The 16885-nt window shown below is 40.5% G+C and overlaps 1 protein-coding gene across 2 annotated transcripts in view; it reads right to left on the reverse strand.

Moving 5' to 3' along the window:
- The window catches only part of LOC139534564 (transcriptional regulator ATRX-like), a 39347-nt gene that overhangs the window by 7773 nt on the left and 14689 nt on the right, over positions 1-16885 (reverse strand). Inside the window, exons 15-27 of one of the 2 annotated variants that reach the window (XM_071333805.1) lie at positions 5232-5414; positions 4933-5077; positions 4383-4492; positions 2968-3111; positions 2682-2859; positions 2431-2568; positions 2081-2256; positions 1820-1937; positions 1589-1719; positions 1438-1475; positions 1138-1283; positions 819-975; positions 1-101 (exon numbers count right to left, since the gene is read on the reverse strand). In XM_071333805.1, coding sequence (XP_071189906.1) covers positions 1-101; positions 819-975; positions 1138-1283; positions 1438-1475; positions 1589-1719; positions 1820-1937; positions 2081-2256; positions 2431-2568; positions 2682-2859; positions 2968-3111; positions 4383-4492; positions 4933-5077; positions 5232-5414 — 1765 coding nt within the window. Of the gene's footprint in view, positions 102-818; positions 976-1137; positions 1284-1416; positions 1476-1588; positions 1720-1819; positions 1938-2080; positions 2257-2430; positions 2569-2681; positions 2860-2967; positions 3112-4382; positions 4493-4932; positions 5078-5231; positions 5415-16885 lie in introns of both variants that reach the window. The other variant, XM_071333795.1, reaches the window with a different exon arrangement.

Genomic DNA, 16885 nt, shown 5'->3' on the forward strand with positions numbered 1-16885 from the left:
CTTTGTATAGGGATGATTGCCTGTTGTTTTTGGCTTTGTTGGTGAGGTCCAAGAAATCTTCAATCATGTCTAATGTGATCAAGGATTGACTGAACACCAACCTGTGAATATACAACAAAAACTGATGAAGAAAAGGTTAATTCAACAAATCTGCTCTGTGAAACTGGCTAACTTGATCCTTCTTTTTTGAAATGCACCCCTGGTGCCTGAATCCATTTCCCAAGCACACATATGGTGAATCCCAAACCAGCCCCTCACCCCTACCAACTCGCTCGGAGGGCCCTCTGTTGTCATGTTGCTGACGAAACTTAGAGGGTGACTTCAAGAGTGGCGGGGGGATCAAATAAACCCTTCAACTTCGGGACACACTCGTGACTTGAATGATTCAATTCATGTTCCACATTTAAATAATAAAATTAGCATGAAATTCAAATGAGAAAATTCCCCGTCGTTTTACAAGATATAAACATCAGTAACAGTTAAACGTTTAATTTGGGATGTATTTCATATGTTACATGTGTCAAGCTTAGAAATCAAACAAAAACAAATATAGGTGGCTTATAATTAGGCACGCCTCTCCATTCTTTTGTGTGAATTTGTGCAAACTCAAAATAATGTGGTGTGTTTTTGGGATACCACTTCGCTCTGAAGCATAGCTTGCTTGGTCAAAGTGTTATTCGGAGGGTCTAAATAGCCCCTACACCCTCCATCATTTTCAATTCCTCAGCTTTGGGACACTAGTGCATATGGCGGAGGCGTGCGTGAACGCATAAATGGAGGGGCGAGGGGAAGGGGGATGATTTGGGATTCAGCCTTACACTTTGTCTTCCAGTTCCTCTGCCATTTGGAGAATCTCAAACAGCAGCACCATCTTCCCTGAGTGTCCCAGGATGGTGGCGTCAGAGTCACTCAGCATTGACTTGTACCAGTCTGCAGCCGGACTGTCAGGCCTGAAACTGGTGGACGCTCTCAACGCTGAACACAGAGCATACAATATCACCACTGACTTCAAATGAATGAGACTAACAAATAAGTCATTAACATAAGGTAAATCATTCAAAATGTTCAATAGTAACACGAGAAGGTATTGTAATAGACTCGGTGAAGTCATTTCTTGAATGGAAGAGACAACTCTACCTTTTACCACTGGAACCAGTGGACCTGCTCGCTGGTCTCCTTCCACATCGACACCCTTTGATGTGCTGTTCCACACCAGGATCACCTCCACATCCTTGCTGTCTTCATCAGCATTCACCACTTTCCCCTTGTTCTCCTTCTCTTTCCTGAGTGGGACATAAAGGAAAAGTAATGAAAGACAACAATCTATTATTTGCATTATTTAATTTGTCATTAGGTGGTAATAGACTACTTCAGGCATCACACAGCGGTAGCAGTTAAAAGATTTGGGTAGCCTACTGAATACTCATGCTTAAACACCTCTCAGTTTTCCCCTGGTGCTTCCCATCAAAATGGCCCTGAAAACAAAGAGCATCTATGTTGATGACGGTTTGACTGACAGACCTCAGGATCCGTCTGCAGATGAGAAAATAGTAGTTTTTGTTCAAACCTGCATCTGATGGGTCTTTACCTTATTTTCTTTGCTGATATAGTTGAGCTGCAGACACCAGGGATGGTTCCAGATCCGGCTGAGTATCTGGAAGTCCTTGAAAAGGCTGGTTCCGGCTTTGCCCCTGGCTCCCTCAACCACATACCTAGCTCCTAAACACATATGCAGCTTTTTTCTCCAAAAGGTTTATTAAATCATGCACATTTCATTGATATGTACAGAGCTTTCTGATCTAACGATGGAGGTTCTTACCAGTGAAGTTGTCCAGGTAGTAGCAATACAGTCTGTACTGGAGAGGGGTCACCCTCACTGCCATAACATATTCATGTTTTGGGGGCAGGAACTTGGTCAAGGCTGAGTAGTCTCTTCTCTGACAGAGAGGAAAACACACTAAGTGTATCCACTGGAAACTGACAAAGAACTTTGCAACAAATACTTGTAAAAAAGTAAGCAGTGGTTCTGATAAACTACAAATAAAGGTGCCATACACTCCTAGTAATTGAGCTGTCTCACCTGTACACACCCTGCCAACATTGCATGAAGGACATGGGCGCGATTCTTCATGATGCGGACATCTCTGGGGGTGGAGTCTGCACACTGGCCGTTTTGAATGGGGTTGATAAAGCGATTCCGGAACTCCTTGATTGAGCCCAGAAGGTTTTCCTTGATGAAGTTGACCATGCAGTGGTCTGAGAAAACAAAAATATATAAGACAAGGCTACACCTTTGACTACTATAATTTTTTTATATAATAAAACTGAAACATGAATAAACTAACCCAAACGTTGACATACTGCCCAGAGAAGTAGCTTAAATGGAAAGGCAGTCATAGGCTGTGTTCAAACTGAAGCAGGCCTCCTTACACTCATTGAGGTTGTTCTGCAGTGGTGTGCCTGTCAGCACCACCCTCCGTTTGGTCTTAATGGCACTCATAGCTTTAGAGATGTTGGATGCCTCGTTCTTCAGGATGTGACCCTCGTCGCAGATCACAAAGTCTGGACCTGGAGTACAACAAATGTAGTGTATTAGAGTTTCAACACCAATCAATTATACTACTTCAAAATTGTACATACCTCTCAACACTTCACATGCATATAATTGGTAGAGGATGTACCTGGATCGACTAGAGTACTGTCAAAGGTATTTTTGAATTTTCCGTGGATGACTTTGAGGCCTAGTGTGAGGTTACGGTACATCTCATAGCCCATAATCATAACACCACCATCCATCTGCCATCTCTGCAGGGCAATATAACGCTCCTGTGGTCGCTTCAGTGTGGCCAACTCTGTCACCTACGAGATGGAAAAAAAGAAACATGAAATACCTTGAATATACTACAATGCATATCAATAACCTCTGCATGTATTTGACAAAACAAAAACTAAACTCTTCTTGGCTACCTTGACTTTGTCAGCTCCCATGTCAACTTGCCACTTCTCAAACTCATTGACCCAGTTGAGGATGGTGTTGAGTGGACACACCACCAGGGCAGTCCTGAAGTTCATGCACTTTGACTGCAGCATCGTATGGAGAAATGTCACCACCTACATGAGAAAATATTGAAGAGCTTCTACTATTATATATTATATAGTATTATATACTAAACAAAAATATAAACGCAATATGCAACAATTTCAAAGATTTTACTGAGTCACAGTTCATAAAAGTAAATCAGTCAATTGAAATAATTTCATTAGACCCTAATTTAGGTATTTCACATGACTGGGCAGGGGCGCAGCCATGAGTGGGCCTAGGAAGACATAGGCCCACCCACTAGGGAGACAGGCCCAGCCAATCAGAATGAATTTCCCCCCACAAAAGGGCTTTATTACAGACAGAAATACTCCTCAAAACTTGAGACATCTGTGGCATTGTGTTGTGTGACAAAACTGCACATTTCAGAGTTGCCTTTTATTGTCCCCAGTAGAAGGTGCACTTGTGTAGTCAAATTAAATTGTATTTGTCACATGCGCCGAATACACCTTACCGTGAAATGCTTACTTACAAGCCCTTAACCAACAATGCAGTTCAATAAATATAGTAAATAAAATATTTACTAAATAAACTAAAGTAAAAAAATCTAATCAATCAAAAAGTAACTCAAGAAATGTACGTAACAATAACGAAGCTATATACAGGGGGTACCGGTACCGAGTCAATGTGCGGGGTACAGGTGTTGGTGACGTGGACACCAAGGAACTTGAAACGCTCAACCCGCTCCACTTCAGTCCCATCGATGTTAATGGGGGCCTGTTCGACCCTCCTCTTCCTATAGTCCACGATCAGCTCCTTTGTCTTGCTCACATTGACGGAGAGGTTGTTGTCCCGGCACCACACTGCCAGGTCTCTGACCTCCTCCCTATAGGCTGTCTCATTGTTGTCGGTGATCAGGCCTACCACTGTTGTGTCGTCAGCAAACTTAATGATGGTGTTGGCGTCGTGCTTGGCCACACAGTCGTGGGTGAACAGGGAGTACAGGAGGGGACTAAGCACGCATCCCTAATGATCATGCTGTTTAATCAGCTTGTTGATATGCCACACCTGTCAGGTGCATTGATTATCTTGGCAAAGAAGAAATGCTCACTAACTGGGATGTAAACAAATTAATGCACAAAATTTGAGAGAAATAAGATTTTTGTGCGTATGGAAAATTTCTGGGATCTTTTATTTCAGCTCATGAAACATGGGAACAACACTTTACATGTTGTGTTTATATTTTTGTTCAGTGGATTATCTCTAGTATTGTTAACAAAATATACTGTTTAATGAATGACATATGCATATGACAACACTCCTACTGTTCGCTTCCTTTTACCTGCAATGTCTTCCCTAGGCCCATGCAGTGGGCCAGTAAGCAGCCTGATCCAGGGGTTGAATTGGCCTTCTTCACAGACTCACAACAACAGTCCCAGATAAACTGCACACCTATCAGAAGGAGGAAGAGATACAGCAAATTGAAGGGGCAATGCTGATAGTCACTGTATTTGACTTACTGTCTGGGTGGCGCAGTGGTCTAGGGCACTGCATCGCAGTGCTAGCTGCGCCACCAGAGTCTCTGGGTTCGCGCCCAGGCTGGCCTGGGTTCGCGCCCAGGCTCTGTCGCAGCCGGCCGCAACCGGGAGATCCGTGGGGCGACGCACAATTGGCATAGCGTCGTCCGGGTTAGGGAGGGTTTGGCCGGTAAGGAGGGTTTGGCCGGTAGGGATATCCTTGTCTCAGTATGTAAAAAAAAAAAAAAAGTAATAAAATGTATGCACTCTACTGTAAGTCGCTCTGGATAAGAGCGTCTGCTAAATGACTAAAATGTAAATGTAAAAAAATGTCTGTATTGGGTTTGTACAACTGAAATAAAAACCGAGACTTACCATCCACCTGGTGAGGCTTGAGCCTGGTCACCAGGTTCCTGTGCACCTGGATGAGTGGCTCCTTTGTCCCCTCATCCTGATCCAGGACCAGCTTAGTGGTGATGGGACAGGCCACATGAGACGCCTCATCCTCAATAACAATCACCTGCGAGGAAACCACCATTAGACCAAAACTGCTAATATAAAATGGTATAATATATAATTTAATAAAATAAAATAGAGTAGTAGTATGACATTTCTGATAGTGCATGGATTCTACAGTGAGTGTGCATGGAGAGGGTCAGCTGTGTGTAGTGTACCTCTCTGAAGTCCTCCCTCTGCTCTCTTTCTGCCAGGCGTCTGCGTCTCTCCTCCTCCTCCTTCAGGGCTCTCTGGGTCTCCGAGCGGAGGTGCTCGTCTACGATGATCCTGCGGATCTTCTTGCGGCCCTTAGGTGTATCTTTGTTGTCCCCTTCCTCGCCGTCCTTCTCTTCATCGTCACTCTGTTTAGATAGATAGATCAGTAAGTCACCAGCAGTTAAAGAACCCTTTAACACACTGTAAAAAAGAACATACATTTTAACAATGATACATTTAGCACCTGATAGTACACAAACAATAAAACAAGAATAGAAAAATGATCATCATACATCTCAGAAAGCCAATAGTTACACATCAATTAAGTTAGTAAGAAGGATACAAAAGGGTGACTGACAATGCAAATGTAAAATGAGATGGTGATATCGCCTAGAGGAAGAAATTCAAGCCAAAGAACAAGCTCTGAATGACCTCCAAGGTCAACTTCAAGATGTCTACGAGGAACCTCAAGGCCTTCGATGCTCTGTCCGACCAAAGAACCCTACATACAAAATGCTTGCATTGCAAAGAGAAGCGGCACATTAAAAGGAAAAAATACTTATCTCCATGTATGACCAATGGAAGATCCAAGCCCGCAAAGCAAGAGAGCAGCTAAAGTCAGATGTAACAGAGAGCCAGCTGGTATTTCTGATCGACACATTGAAGAAAGGAACGGATGATGTCATGAGCATCTATCTTGAAATTCAAGATCACATCACACAGTCAACTGAGTTAAGGCGTCGTGTCGACACAGGTGAGGCAGTTACAGCAGATATTATCAGAATTGCCTATGAAAAGATATCAGGCATTGATGAAGAGTTTGATGCCGAACAGGAAAACCATTGTCTCAGTGAGTTACTTGATCGCGACTACACTCGCTCCATTTACGGATCTACAGTCTCACAAATTAGTCACAAGTCCAGTGTTCAATCCAGCCATCACTCCATGGCCTCATGTATGGCAGCCAAACGTGCAGATGCAGCAGCAGAGCTGACAGCAAAGGAAGTTGAGTATGAAGTGTTGCTGGAGAAAAAGAAATAAAAGGAAATGACACAACACTCAGAAGAGCAGTAAAGGAAGGATGTGAGTTGGAACAACTACAGGCAAAGAGAGATGTAAAGGCAACTCGGGCCAGGTTGTAGGCCTAGAACCAGGAGGTAGTATGGAAAACTAGCTTCTGAACTGTCAACAACATTACTCCAACTACCATTCAACAACTCTCCAATGCCACAGCATCATCACCTCATGTGGATGTGACTTCTCTGGCTCAAGCCTTCCAAGATGGCAAAGTCCTTAATTGACTTCCAATGCCAGAGCCATTTGTATTCAATGGTGATCCAATTCAATTCCTTGAGTGGAAAGCCTCATTTGTGTCATTTATCAATCAAAGAAGTGTCTTGTCAGTTGACAAGCTTTATCATCTTAAGAAGTATGTGGGTGGCCCAGCTCGTAAGACCCTGGATGGTACTTTCTACAGAAATGATGACGAGGCCTACAAAGACGTGTGGAACAAACTCAACCATACAGAGGGCATTTAGAGAAAGGCTTGGAAACTGGCCAACAACTCAACTTAAGAACACCGTAGGACTCAGAGACATTTCAGATTTTTTAAATGTCTGTCAGGATGCTATACCTATGTTAAAGGTCTTCAGATATTAAATGAATGTAAAGAGAATCAGAAGCTATTTCAAAAACTGCCTGACTGGGCAGCTTCTTATTGGAACAGACAAGTTACACAAACCTTGAACAATAGTCAAGAATTGCCCAGTTTCCAGGAATTTGCTACTTTGATGACGATGGAAGCAGAGATTGCTTGCAATCAGATAACTTCTTTCTATTCTCTCCGAATTCATCCGAATGTACCACTGAGAAACGAAATGTCAGGGAGACCAAGAGGAGCATGGCAAGTGTTCTCAGCACTCAAACATTCACAGATAGAGAGAATCAAAAGTCAGCCAAAGGCTGCAAGGCCTCTGTGTATGTTTTGCCAGGACAATAAGCATCAGCTCCATGGCTGTTCTAAATTCATGACCAAGTCTCTGGAGGAGCGACAGAAATATGTGAAAGAAAATAAGCTTTGCTATGGGTGCTTGAAATCTGGTCACGATGCAAAGAACTGTCGTCATCACCACACCTTTGACACCTGCAAAGGAAAGCATCGCACGTGTCTCCACGATGACAGTTAGGTAAAACGGGAAAAGCCTACACCTCTGCCAATTTCTTACCAAAATAATATGGATGAGGCAGCAACTGCATTGTCACTCAACGTAGCTGGAGAAGGACAATCTACTAACACTTTCATAATCATACCAGTGTGGGTGTCAAAGGAACATGTCAGGTGCTGAAAAACTTGTCTACGCCCTGCTTGACATCAAGAGTGATACTAAATTCATTTACCAGGAAGTGAGCAATGCTTTACAAGCAGACACGTATCCAGTGAAACTGAAATTAACTACTATGATAGGACATGACAGTTGTGAAAAGCAAAATAGTCTCAGGGCTTCGTGTGAGAGGTTACAGCTCCACTATCCAAATCAATCTTCGTCCTACCTACACCAAGGATTGCATACCTGTAAACCGCACCCACATTCCGACCTGTGAAACGGCCAAGCACTGGAATCATCTCTCCATGGTAGTAGATGAAATCCCAACACTGAAGGATTGTCAGGTTGGCCTTCTGTCATGACGTGCCCTGGGGGGAGGATCATAGCCCCCCTCTCTCTCTCCACAGTATTATGACTTTACGACAGGTCATAAATACCTGGTAGAAACTGCCATGCAGTATTGAGAGAGTCTACCAGAACAAAGTACATATTTTGTTCAAAACTACTAATCCCCAAAATGGGAGAACTAAACAATATTTCTATATATATAATATTTCTATTTTTGAGAATGTGGGAATGGTCCGTGGACACTTAAGGGACGGTTATGACGAGTGTGTTTCACTTGGTGATCTCATGAAGGACAGGAAACACACATAACTGTATCTCTTAAAGTGTACATGTCCCAGCTGTCAGGTTTACATCTAAATATTGTGAAACGTATGTGATTAAACATGAAACTATTTGCGAAAAGATATAATGTCATGTTAACCTTCTAAATGAGAGTATGGATTTTCATAGAAAGATGAACTAGTCAGTGGCTACAATTCTATAGGCCATCGGAGACCATACAGCTGTAGTTTGGATACACGGACGGAAATGGTTAAACTCTGAGACTATCGATCACTACAGAATAAAAGCAAATCTTAGACGAATAATTACTAGTCTGCATCTAGAAATTACATAAGTCTAGAACGAGAATACTGACAACCGCCGAAGCATCTATCTATGAGAACATTTCCGAATGGTACTCTGAAGTATCCATGTGTTCACGTGCAAAGGATTAGCATTTCAATTAATACAATTATAGACTCTGTGTCGTAAATCCCTTTTCTTTCCCGCACTTTCTCAGTCCCCACCCCTTTCCTTTGTCTACCAAGCCGTCATATCGGCTTAGCCCACTCTGGACTTTTCTATCAGTTAGTAACCAATATCTACTGTTTGTTTGTGATGTATTTCTGTGATTATTTAGTTAGTTAGAAAATAAATTATTAAGACAATTTGTATATTGCTGACTCATTATGGAAACTAGGGTTCGTGCAGATAACCAAGAATTTTACGACGTTTGGAATGAGACTAATGAGGTAACAATTAATAATTAATTAATAGAAGATTAATTGATCAGAAATGTAAATATCTGAAGTTATATTCAGAAAATTATAACTTTAATCTCAACATTTTCCGTGGTCCCCCGACTTCCTAATTAATTAATGTTTACATGATAAGTTTAATCACGTAATAATTAAACCTAGAGAGAACTGATTTGATATAAATAAGTCTTCACATTTAATGATCATCACAGACACGACACTTCTGATAGGCTAGAACTGCTCAAGGGCAATGGCACCAAAACAAGTGATTTTAGATGAAAATGATGAGCCCTACGCTGCTCGAACTGACTTAGGACAGCGTTGTTGTCTTTGTAAGGAAAATGCAGACTGTGTTTTTTTTAATTGAGATGCAAACATGAGTCTCTGAGCAACTTTGTCATCTGAACCATTACAGTAGTGAGTTCTTGTGTAGCTTGTTGTTTGCATGCATTTATCACTGTATCATCTACATACATTGGAACTTCAGACCCTGTACAGACAGAAGGAAGATCATTAATGTACGAGCTGAATAGTATTGACCTTTGGGGAATGCAAACATTGTAGATATCAGTGGAAAAAAGTTAGTTTTGATTTTTACACTGATGAGACAGCACCAACTTTTGAAAGGTTTTAGATTTGTTAAACAACAGGGTTGTTTTTACTAAATTTATGCAACAGGTTGAAATTATTAGATTGCTGGAAAGGGGTTATGGGTTTGTTTATTGTTTACTGTTTATTGTTTAATTTAGGTGTTGATTTTACTTAATTAAACATTGTATTATCTGATGTGTTTGAGTAGGATTCTTTCTTCCGGGACGGATGGAAGTTACCTAAAGTATGTATGTTTAAGGAGACACAGGAGAACACGTCTACATTTTTATTAAATGCCTGCGATTAAATATCACTGATTCCTTACGCTGAGAAATGTACTACATTTGCGACAGAGGAAAAAATGATTCCATTTAGATAGTAATGATACCAGGATAATTGTATCTAAGGGTAGCGTATGTTCAATTGAGCATACATACACATTGATGTAGATTAAAACTTATGATTAATGATTTGAGGTAGAGTGGAATTATCATTATTATTAGGTTTTGTTTATAGTTAACTTTTGTGTTTCTGAATCGGTGTAGTATAATGTATGCTAACGAAGTGTTTTGTGTTTTTTCTGGGAAAATGGGGGTTTCATTGTCTCTCTTTGGAATGTTTCCTGGGACTATAATCTTGGGGAGAATGAGTGAGATTGAGGCCGTAAACTACCAAATTGAAAAGGCCTGGACATTTCTTGTTTGGTTTTACCTTAAGGTTTGCAAATACCCACACACACAACACATTTGTTATGACTATTTGTTGGTGTTTTTAAAATACTATGTTTGATTTGTTTTTTAAATTTCCTTTGGGTTTGGTGAGTTTTCCATTTCACTTAGTGCTAAGGTATCTTAAAGGGGCACGCATGCATATGGAATTTTTATTTTCTGAGTTTTAATTAAACATGTGAATTCTTTTGATAAAGGAATGTTCTGGGAACTGGGAAACAACATGTAGGAAATGTTTGACTATTTTTTATTTTTTTATTTGTCTAATATAGTAAGAAACACTTATTTGAAGGGTTTGTATGACCTATGACCCGTATCATGACTTTTCATTGTGGCTTGATCAGCCTCATTGGAAAGCCATTTGGATAATGAATTTAAGGTAATTTGTAATAATGATTTCAAGGTAATTTGTGTAATTGATAATTATTGTGGAGTTCTTTTATAGTTCTTAGCCATATTTGTAATTTGGACCAATGTGAAGAAGGAGAGGGCATTGCCTTTGACTAAGGGTAGGCTGCTTTAAGTCTATTTTCCTATGACCATATGGGTCAAATCATTTTTCTTTGTGGAGTTTTTCAGAGTAGTGATTTTAATTTGATTAGGTTATTTGACATTTTGTTTTATCTTTTGACCAGTAGTAGTGTTGTTTTATACATTACTCTCATGAAGAGTTATGTGTTAAAAATGGGAGAGGATACAGTCCTTTGAGGTTTTGGATTCAGTTCTTTGAAGTTTTGGATTGAAGTTTACACACCTTGAGTGATGTGAAGGAGTGTATTGTTGTGTTGTTTGTTCTGTTCTATTCCCGATGGGTTATAGGTCTAACTTCCTGATCCTGTGGCTTTGCGATGAAGTTGAAATTGTGATGGGGAGTATAAGCCCATTTGAAAGAATAGTTTCAATAGAATATGTTGTTATTCTCTTTAAAATATGTTTAGACATTTGTATTAAGAATAATTGGTAAAAGTAATAATTTATCATGTAGTTAATGAACTGAACTAAACTGTTGTTCTGATCTGTTCTTTCGAGGTTATCATGAAAAGTGACATCAGACGGTATCTTAATGCATGGAAGAGATAATTGGACCGAACAGTGTGTGTACCTCAAACCCCACTCTAACTGGCTGAAGAAAAGTGACAAAGGCGTTGAAGAAGGCCTTGTCTGAACCACTTCTACCGAGAGAAAGGAGCTGAGCCAGAAATCGGTGTACAGCATCAGATCTGTTCTCTATCAACCGCTTTTCTCTCATGTTTCTCTCAGGTGTGTGAGAGGAGTCCACGTGGAGTGAGCATGGAGAGAAATCTGTTCTAAACTTCTCTTATGTTGCTGGTATACTGGTTGACGAATGGACAAGACATAATGGGTGGTAAAGGTGATGGCGTCTAAGATGAAACATTGAAATTGGGACATTATCATGGGCCATCCACTTTGAACTGTAAAGCTATCTGAAGAAGAACGAAAAAGACGCCAGAAGAATCAGTGCCTGAAGGGTTGGTCAACTGGGGGGAAAAAATTATTGTTTCGACTTTTGGGGTATCAGGTTGATTGTAGAGGTCTACACCACGTAAAATTATAGTAATTTAGATTAAGAATGCATTGAGATACTGATCTGTATTATAATCGTGATAAAAAAGTTAATAGTAGAATTATGGGATATTTATACTGGATGTTAATATAAATGTACATTCTGCCAATGTTGATGTGTGTTAAATTGAGTTTTTTACTTTGAGTGATAGGACCAATTTGAATCACTGAGCAATGTCATTCTAAATTTTGGTTGGATAATTTGTTGGGTTCTAATTATGATTTTATTTGGAAATTGAATGATTGTTGTTATGAACTAAAGATGTTGAAACTATTACAAGCATGCCATGGTGAATGGAGATGGGTGAACTCTGATCTGGAGAGTGAAAATGATCCTAATCTATTTGATCTATAGGCATTGCCTTATAAATAGTGGAATCATGATGCTTGTCTTTGGTCATGTTCATTAGGCACCAAAGAGATACATTTTATTTTAACTAGGAGTCATTACCTGGATTTGTACAACAAGATATACTAATTTTAGTTTCTGGGATGGAGATAGTCATTTCCAACATACTATGCTGATCCATTGGAGTGTGATAGATAACTAAAGATTATTTTATTAAACTCCATTGTTGCATGCACTGCATTATGCATTAAACATGTGCCTTTCACTGTCTATGGAAATTATTGCTTTGAATCTCATAAACTGTATGTATTTTCTGTTTTTCTTCGTGGGTTCGTGCAGATGACTGTGAATCATAACCTTCCCAGACAAATTGCTAGAGTGCTTAGAAAATGTGTTGGGGATTGAAATAAGAGACAGTGCTGAGTTTCTTGGAATGAGGCTGAGTTAGTGTTGTGGAAGCTGGTCATGATTTTTGGTTTATGTAGAATATATGTATTTTCTATGTGAATGAATGTTCTTAAATCTTGTAATTTTCTTTTAACTTCTTTGGGGTAGGGGGCAGTATTTTCACGTCCGAATGAAAAGCATGCCCAGAGTAAACGGCCTGCTACAAAGCCATAAAAGCTAGAATATGCATATTATTAGTAGATTTGGATAGAAAACACTCTGAAGTTTCTAAAGCTGTTTGAATGATGTCTGTGAGTATAACAGAACTCATCAGGCAGGCAAAAACCTGAGAAAAAATCCAACCAGGAAGTGAGAAATCTGAGGTTGGTCGATTTTCAACTCAGCTCCTATTGAAGATACAGTGGATATTGGTCATGTTGCACTTCCTAAGGCTTCCACTAGATGTCAACAGTCGTTAGAACCTTGTCTGATGCCTCTACTGTTTAGTGGGGCCGAAGGAGAGAAGAATGAGTCAGGTCTGCCATGACCTGAACATGCTCTGACCATGCGCGTTCACGTGAGAGCGAGCTCTGTTCCATCGCAATTCTGAAGACACAGGAATACTCCGGTTGGAACATTATTGAAGAATTATGTTAAAAACATCCTAAAGATTGATTCAATACTTCGTTTGTCATGTTTTTACGGACTGTAATATAACTTTTTTAACTTTTCGTCCGTACTTTCTGCTGGACCTGCCCGCGCGTCGTGAGTTTGGAAAGTGTACTGAACGCTAGAACAACATGGAGGAATTTGGACATAAATGATGGACATTATCGAACAATACGAACATTTATTGTGGAACTGGGATTCCTGGGAGTGCATTCTGATGAAGATCATCAAAGGTAAGTGAATGTTTATATTGTTACTTCTGACTTCTGTTGACTGCATAATATGGCGGCTATATTTATGTCTTGATTGGGCTCCGAGCGCCGACTCAGATTATTGCATGGTTTGCTTTTTCCGTAAAGCTTTTTTGAAATCTGACACAGCGGTTGCATTAATAAGGAGAAGTGCATCTAAAATTCCATGCATAACTGTTGTATCTTTTAGCAATGTTTATTATGAGTATTCATGTAAATTGATGTGGCTCTCTGCAAAATCAAAGGATATTTTGTGACTTCTGAACGTAAGGCGCCAATGTAAACTCAGATTTTTGGATATAAATATGAACTTTACCAAACAAAACATACATGTATTGTGTAACATGAAGTCCTATGAGTGTCATCTGATGAAGATCATCAAAGGTTAGTGATTAATTTTATCTATATTTCTGCTTTTTGTGAATCCTCTCTTTGGCACTCACCTAATATAATCGTTTGGTTTGCTTTCGTCGTAAAGCTTCTTTTTTTTTTTTATCGGACACTGTGGCTGGATTTACAACAAGTGTATCTTTAAAATGGTGTAAAATACATGTATATTTGAGGAATTTTAATGGTGGGATTTCTGTTGTTTTGAATTTGGCGCCCTGCAATTTCACTGGCTGTTGAAGAGGTGGGACGCTAACGTCTCACGTTAAGGTTAAGTTGAGAAGATTCTCAAAATGGGGGAGATGTCGTGGAAAATTGCAAGATTATGTTATAATGCTTGTATTGCATTATAATGGTTGTTTTATTCGACAGAATAGAGTATTCTGTTAACTATTGTGTGTGTGTTCTACTGAGGATGGGCCTCTATGAGATAACACTGACAGAGGAGATTTACGATGTCTTTGGGTGATAAAACCTAAAGAGCATTCCAGAGAACATGAGCTAATGGTTCTGTTCTATACCGTACCAGGGAGAGACAGTTCCAGTTTGGAGTAGGAGGGCCAGACACTGGTCTTTACAATGAAAACTGTTGACACAGCAGTAACTGTCTGCTATGTTTTATAGATATCTTGCATACAAATCGTAACCTTTGTGAACTGTTCCTAAGATCTGTGGTTCGTCATGTAGGTTGAGAGGGGTGTATCTTGGCTATAAAAGATCTTTGTACTTTTCTGTGGTCACTTTCAATGGTTCATTAGAGATAGCGCATCATTGAAAGTCAAAAAGGCTATTGCAAAGCTCTTATTATTAAAGATGTAGTTTAAGTTTAATTCTGACTGGTGTGTGAAGTTCGTAACTCTCCTCATTTGGTAATGCAGAAATATGCCACCACACCTGTCTAACCTCTCATCCTGGTCTAGGGCTTCTCAAGCTGTTGCACATATTCTTGGACAAATCACCAAGGCCAGATCAAATGGTCTCTCAACGGTAATGGAACAGGATAAACGCAGAGCATCTCATAATCAAAGATGTGCAGGGTCAGGTACATTAACAATCAAAGGTTTGGACCCACCTACTCGTTAAATTTTCGACTATTTTCTACATTGTAGAATAATAGTGAAGACATCAAAACTATGAAATAACACATATGGAATCATGTAGTAACCAAAAAAGGGTTTTAGATTCTTCAAAGTAGCCACCCTTTGCCTTGATGACAGCTTTGCACACTTGGCATTCTCTCAACCAGCTTCACCTGTTAAGCTTTTCCAACAGTCTGTAGGGAGTTCCCACATATGCTGAGCACTTGTTGGCTGCTTTTCCTTCACTCTGTGGTCCAACTCATCCCAAACCATCTCAATTGGGTTGAGGTCGGGTGATTGTGAAGGCCTGGTCATCTAATGCAGCACTCCATCACTCTCCTTCTTGGTCAAATAGCTCTTACACAGCCTGGAGGTGAGTTGGGTAATTGTCCTGTTGAAAAACAAATGATAGTCTAACTAAGCCCAAACCAGATGGTATGGCGTATCTCTGCAGAATGCTGTGGTAGCCATGCTGGTTAAGTGTGTCTTGAATTCTAAATAAATCCCCGACAGTGTCACCAGCCAAGCACCCCCACACAATCACACTTCCTCCTCCATGCTTCACAGTGGGAACCAAACATGGGGAGTTCAACCATTCACCTACTCTGCGTCTCACAAAGACACAGCGGTTGGAACAAAAAATCTCAAAATTGGACTCATCAAACCAAAAGGACAGATTTCCACTGGTCTAATGTCCATTGCTCGTGTTTCTTGGCCCAAGCAAGTCTCTTCTTATTATTGGTGTCCTTTAGTAGTGGTTTCTTTGCAGCAATTCGACCATAAAGGCCTGATTCATGCAGTCTCCTCTGAACAGTTGATGTTGAGATGTGGCTGTTACTGTTAGTAGTGTTTTTTTTGCAGCAATTCGACCATAAAGGCCTGATTCATGCAGTCTCCTCTGAACAGTTGATGTTGAGATGTGGCTGTTACTGTTAGCACCTCTAAGCAGACGACACCATTCTGTATACCTCTGGCCCTTCTTTGGACACTGTATTAACTAACCTCCAGACAAGCTTTAATGCCATACAACTCTCCTTCTGTGGCCTCCAACTGCTCTTAAATACAAGTAAAACTAAATGCATGCTCTTCAACCGATCGCTGCCCGCACCTGCCTGCCCGTCCAGCATCACTACTCTGGACGGTTCTGACTTAGAATATGTGGACAACTACAAATACCTAGGTGTCTGGTTAGACTGTAAACTTTCCTTCCAGACTCACAATAAGCATCTCCAATCCAAAATGAAATCTTGAATCGGCGTCCTATTTCGCAACAAAGCATCCTTCACTCATGCTGCCAAACATACCCTCGTAAAACTGACTATCCTAACGATCCTTGACTTCGGCGATGTCATTTACAAAATAGCCTCCAACACTCTACTCAGCAAATTGGATGCAATCTATCACAGTGCCATCCGTTTTGTCACCAAAGCCCCATATACTACTCACCACTGCGACCTGTATGCTCTCGTTGGCTGGCCCTCGCTTCATATTCGTCGCCAAACCCACTGGCTCCAGGTCATCTATAAGTCTTTGCTAGGTAAAGCCCCACCTTATCTCAGCTCACTGGTCACCATAGCAGCACCCACCTGTAGCACGCGCTCCAGCAGGTATATTTCACTGGTCACCCCCAAAGTCAATTCCTCCTTTAGCCGCCTTTCCTTACAGTTCTCTGCTGCCAATGACTGGAACTAATTGCAAAAATCACTGAAGCTGGAGACTCATATCTCCCTCACTAACTTTAAGCACCAGCTGTCAGAGCAGCTCACAGATCACTGCACCTGTACATAGCCCATCTGTAAATAGCCCATTCAACTACCTCATCCCCATACTGTTATTTATTTTTGCTCCTTTGCACCCCAGTATCTCTACTTGCACATTCATCTTCTGCACATCTATCACTC

This window comes from Salvelinus alpinus, chromosome 1 (assembly GCF_045679555.1).
Source record: "Salvelinus alpinus chromosome 1, SLU_Salpinus.1, whole genome shotgun sequence".
NCBI lineage: Eukaryota > Metazoa > Chordata > Actinopteri > Salmoniformes > Salmonidae > Salvelinus > Salvelinus alpinus.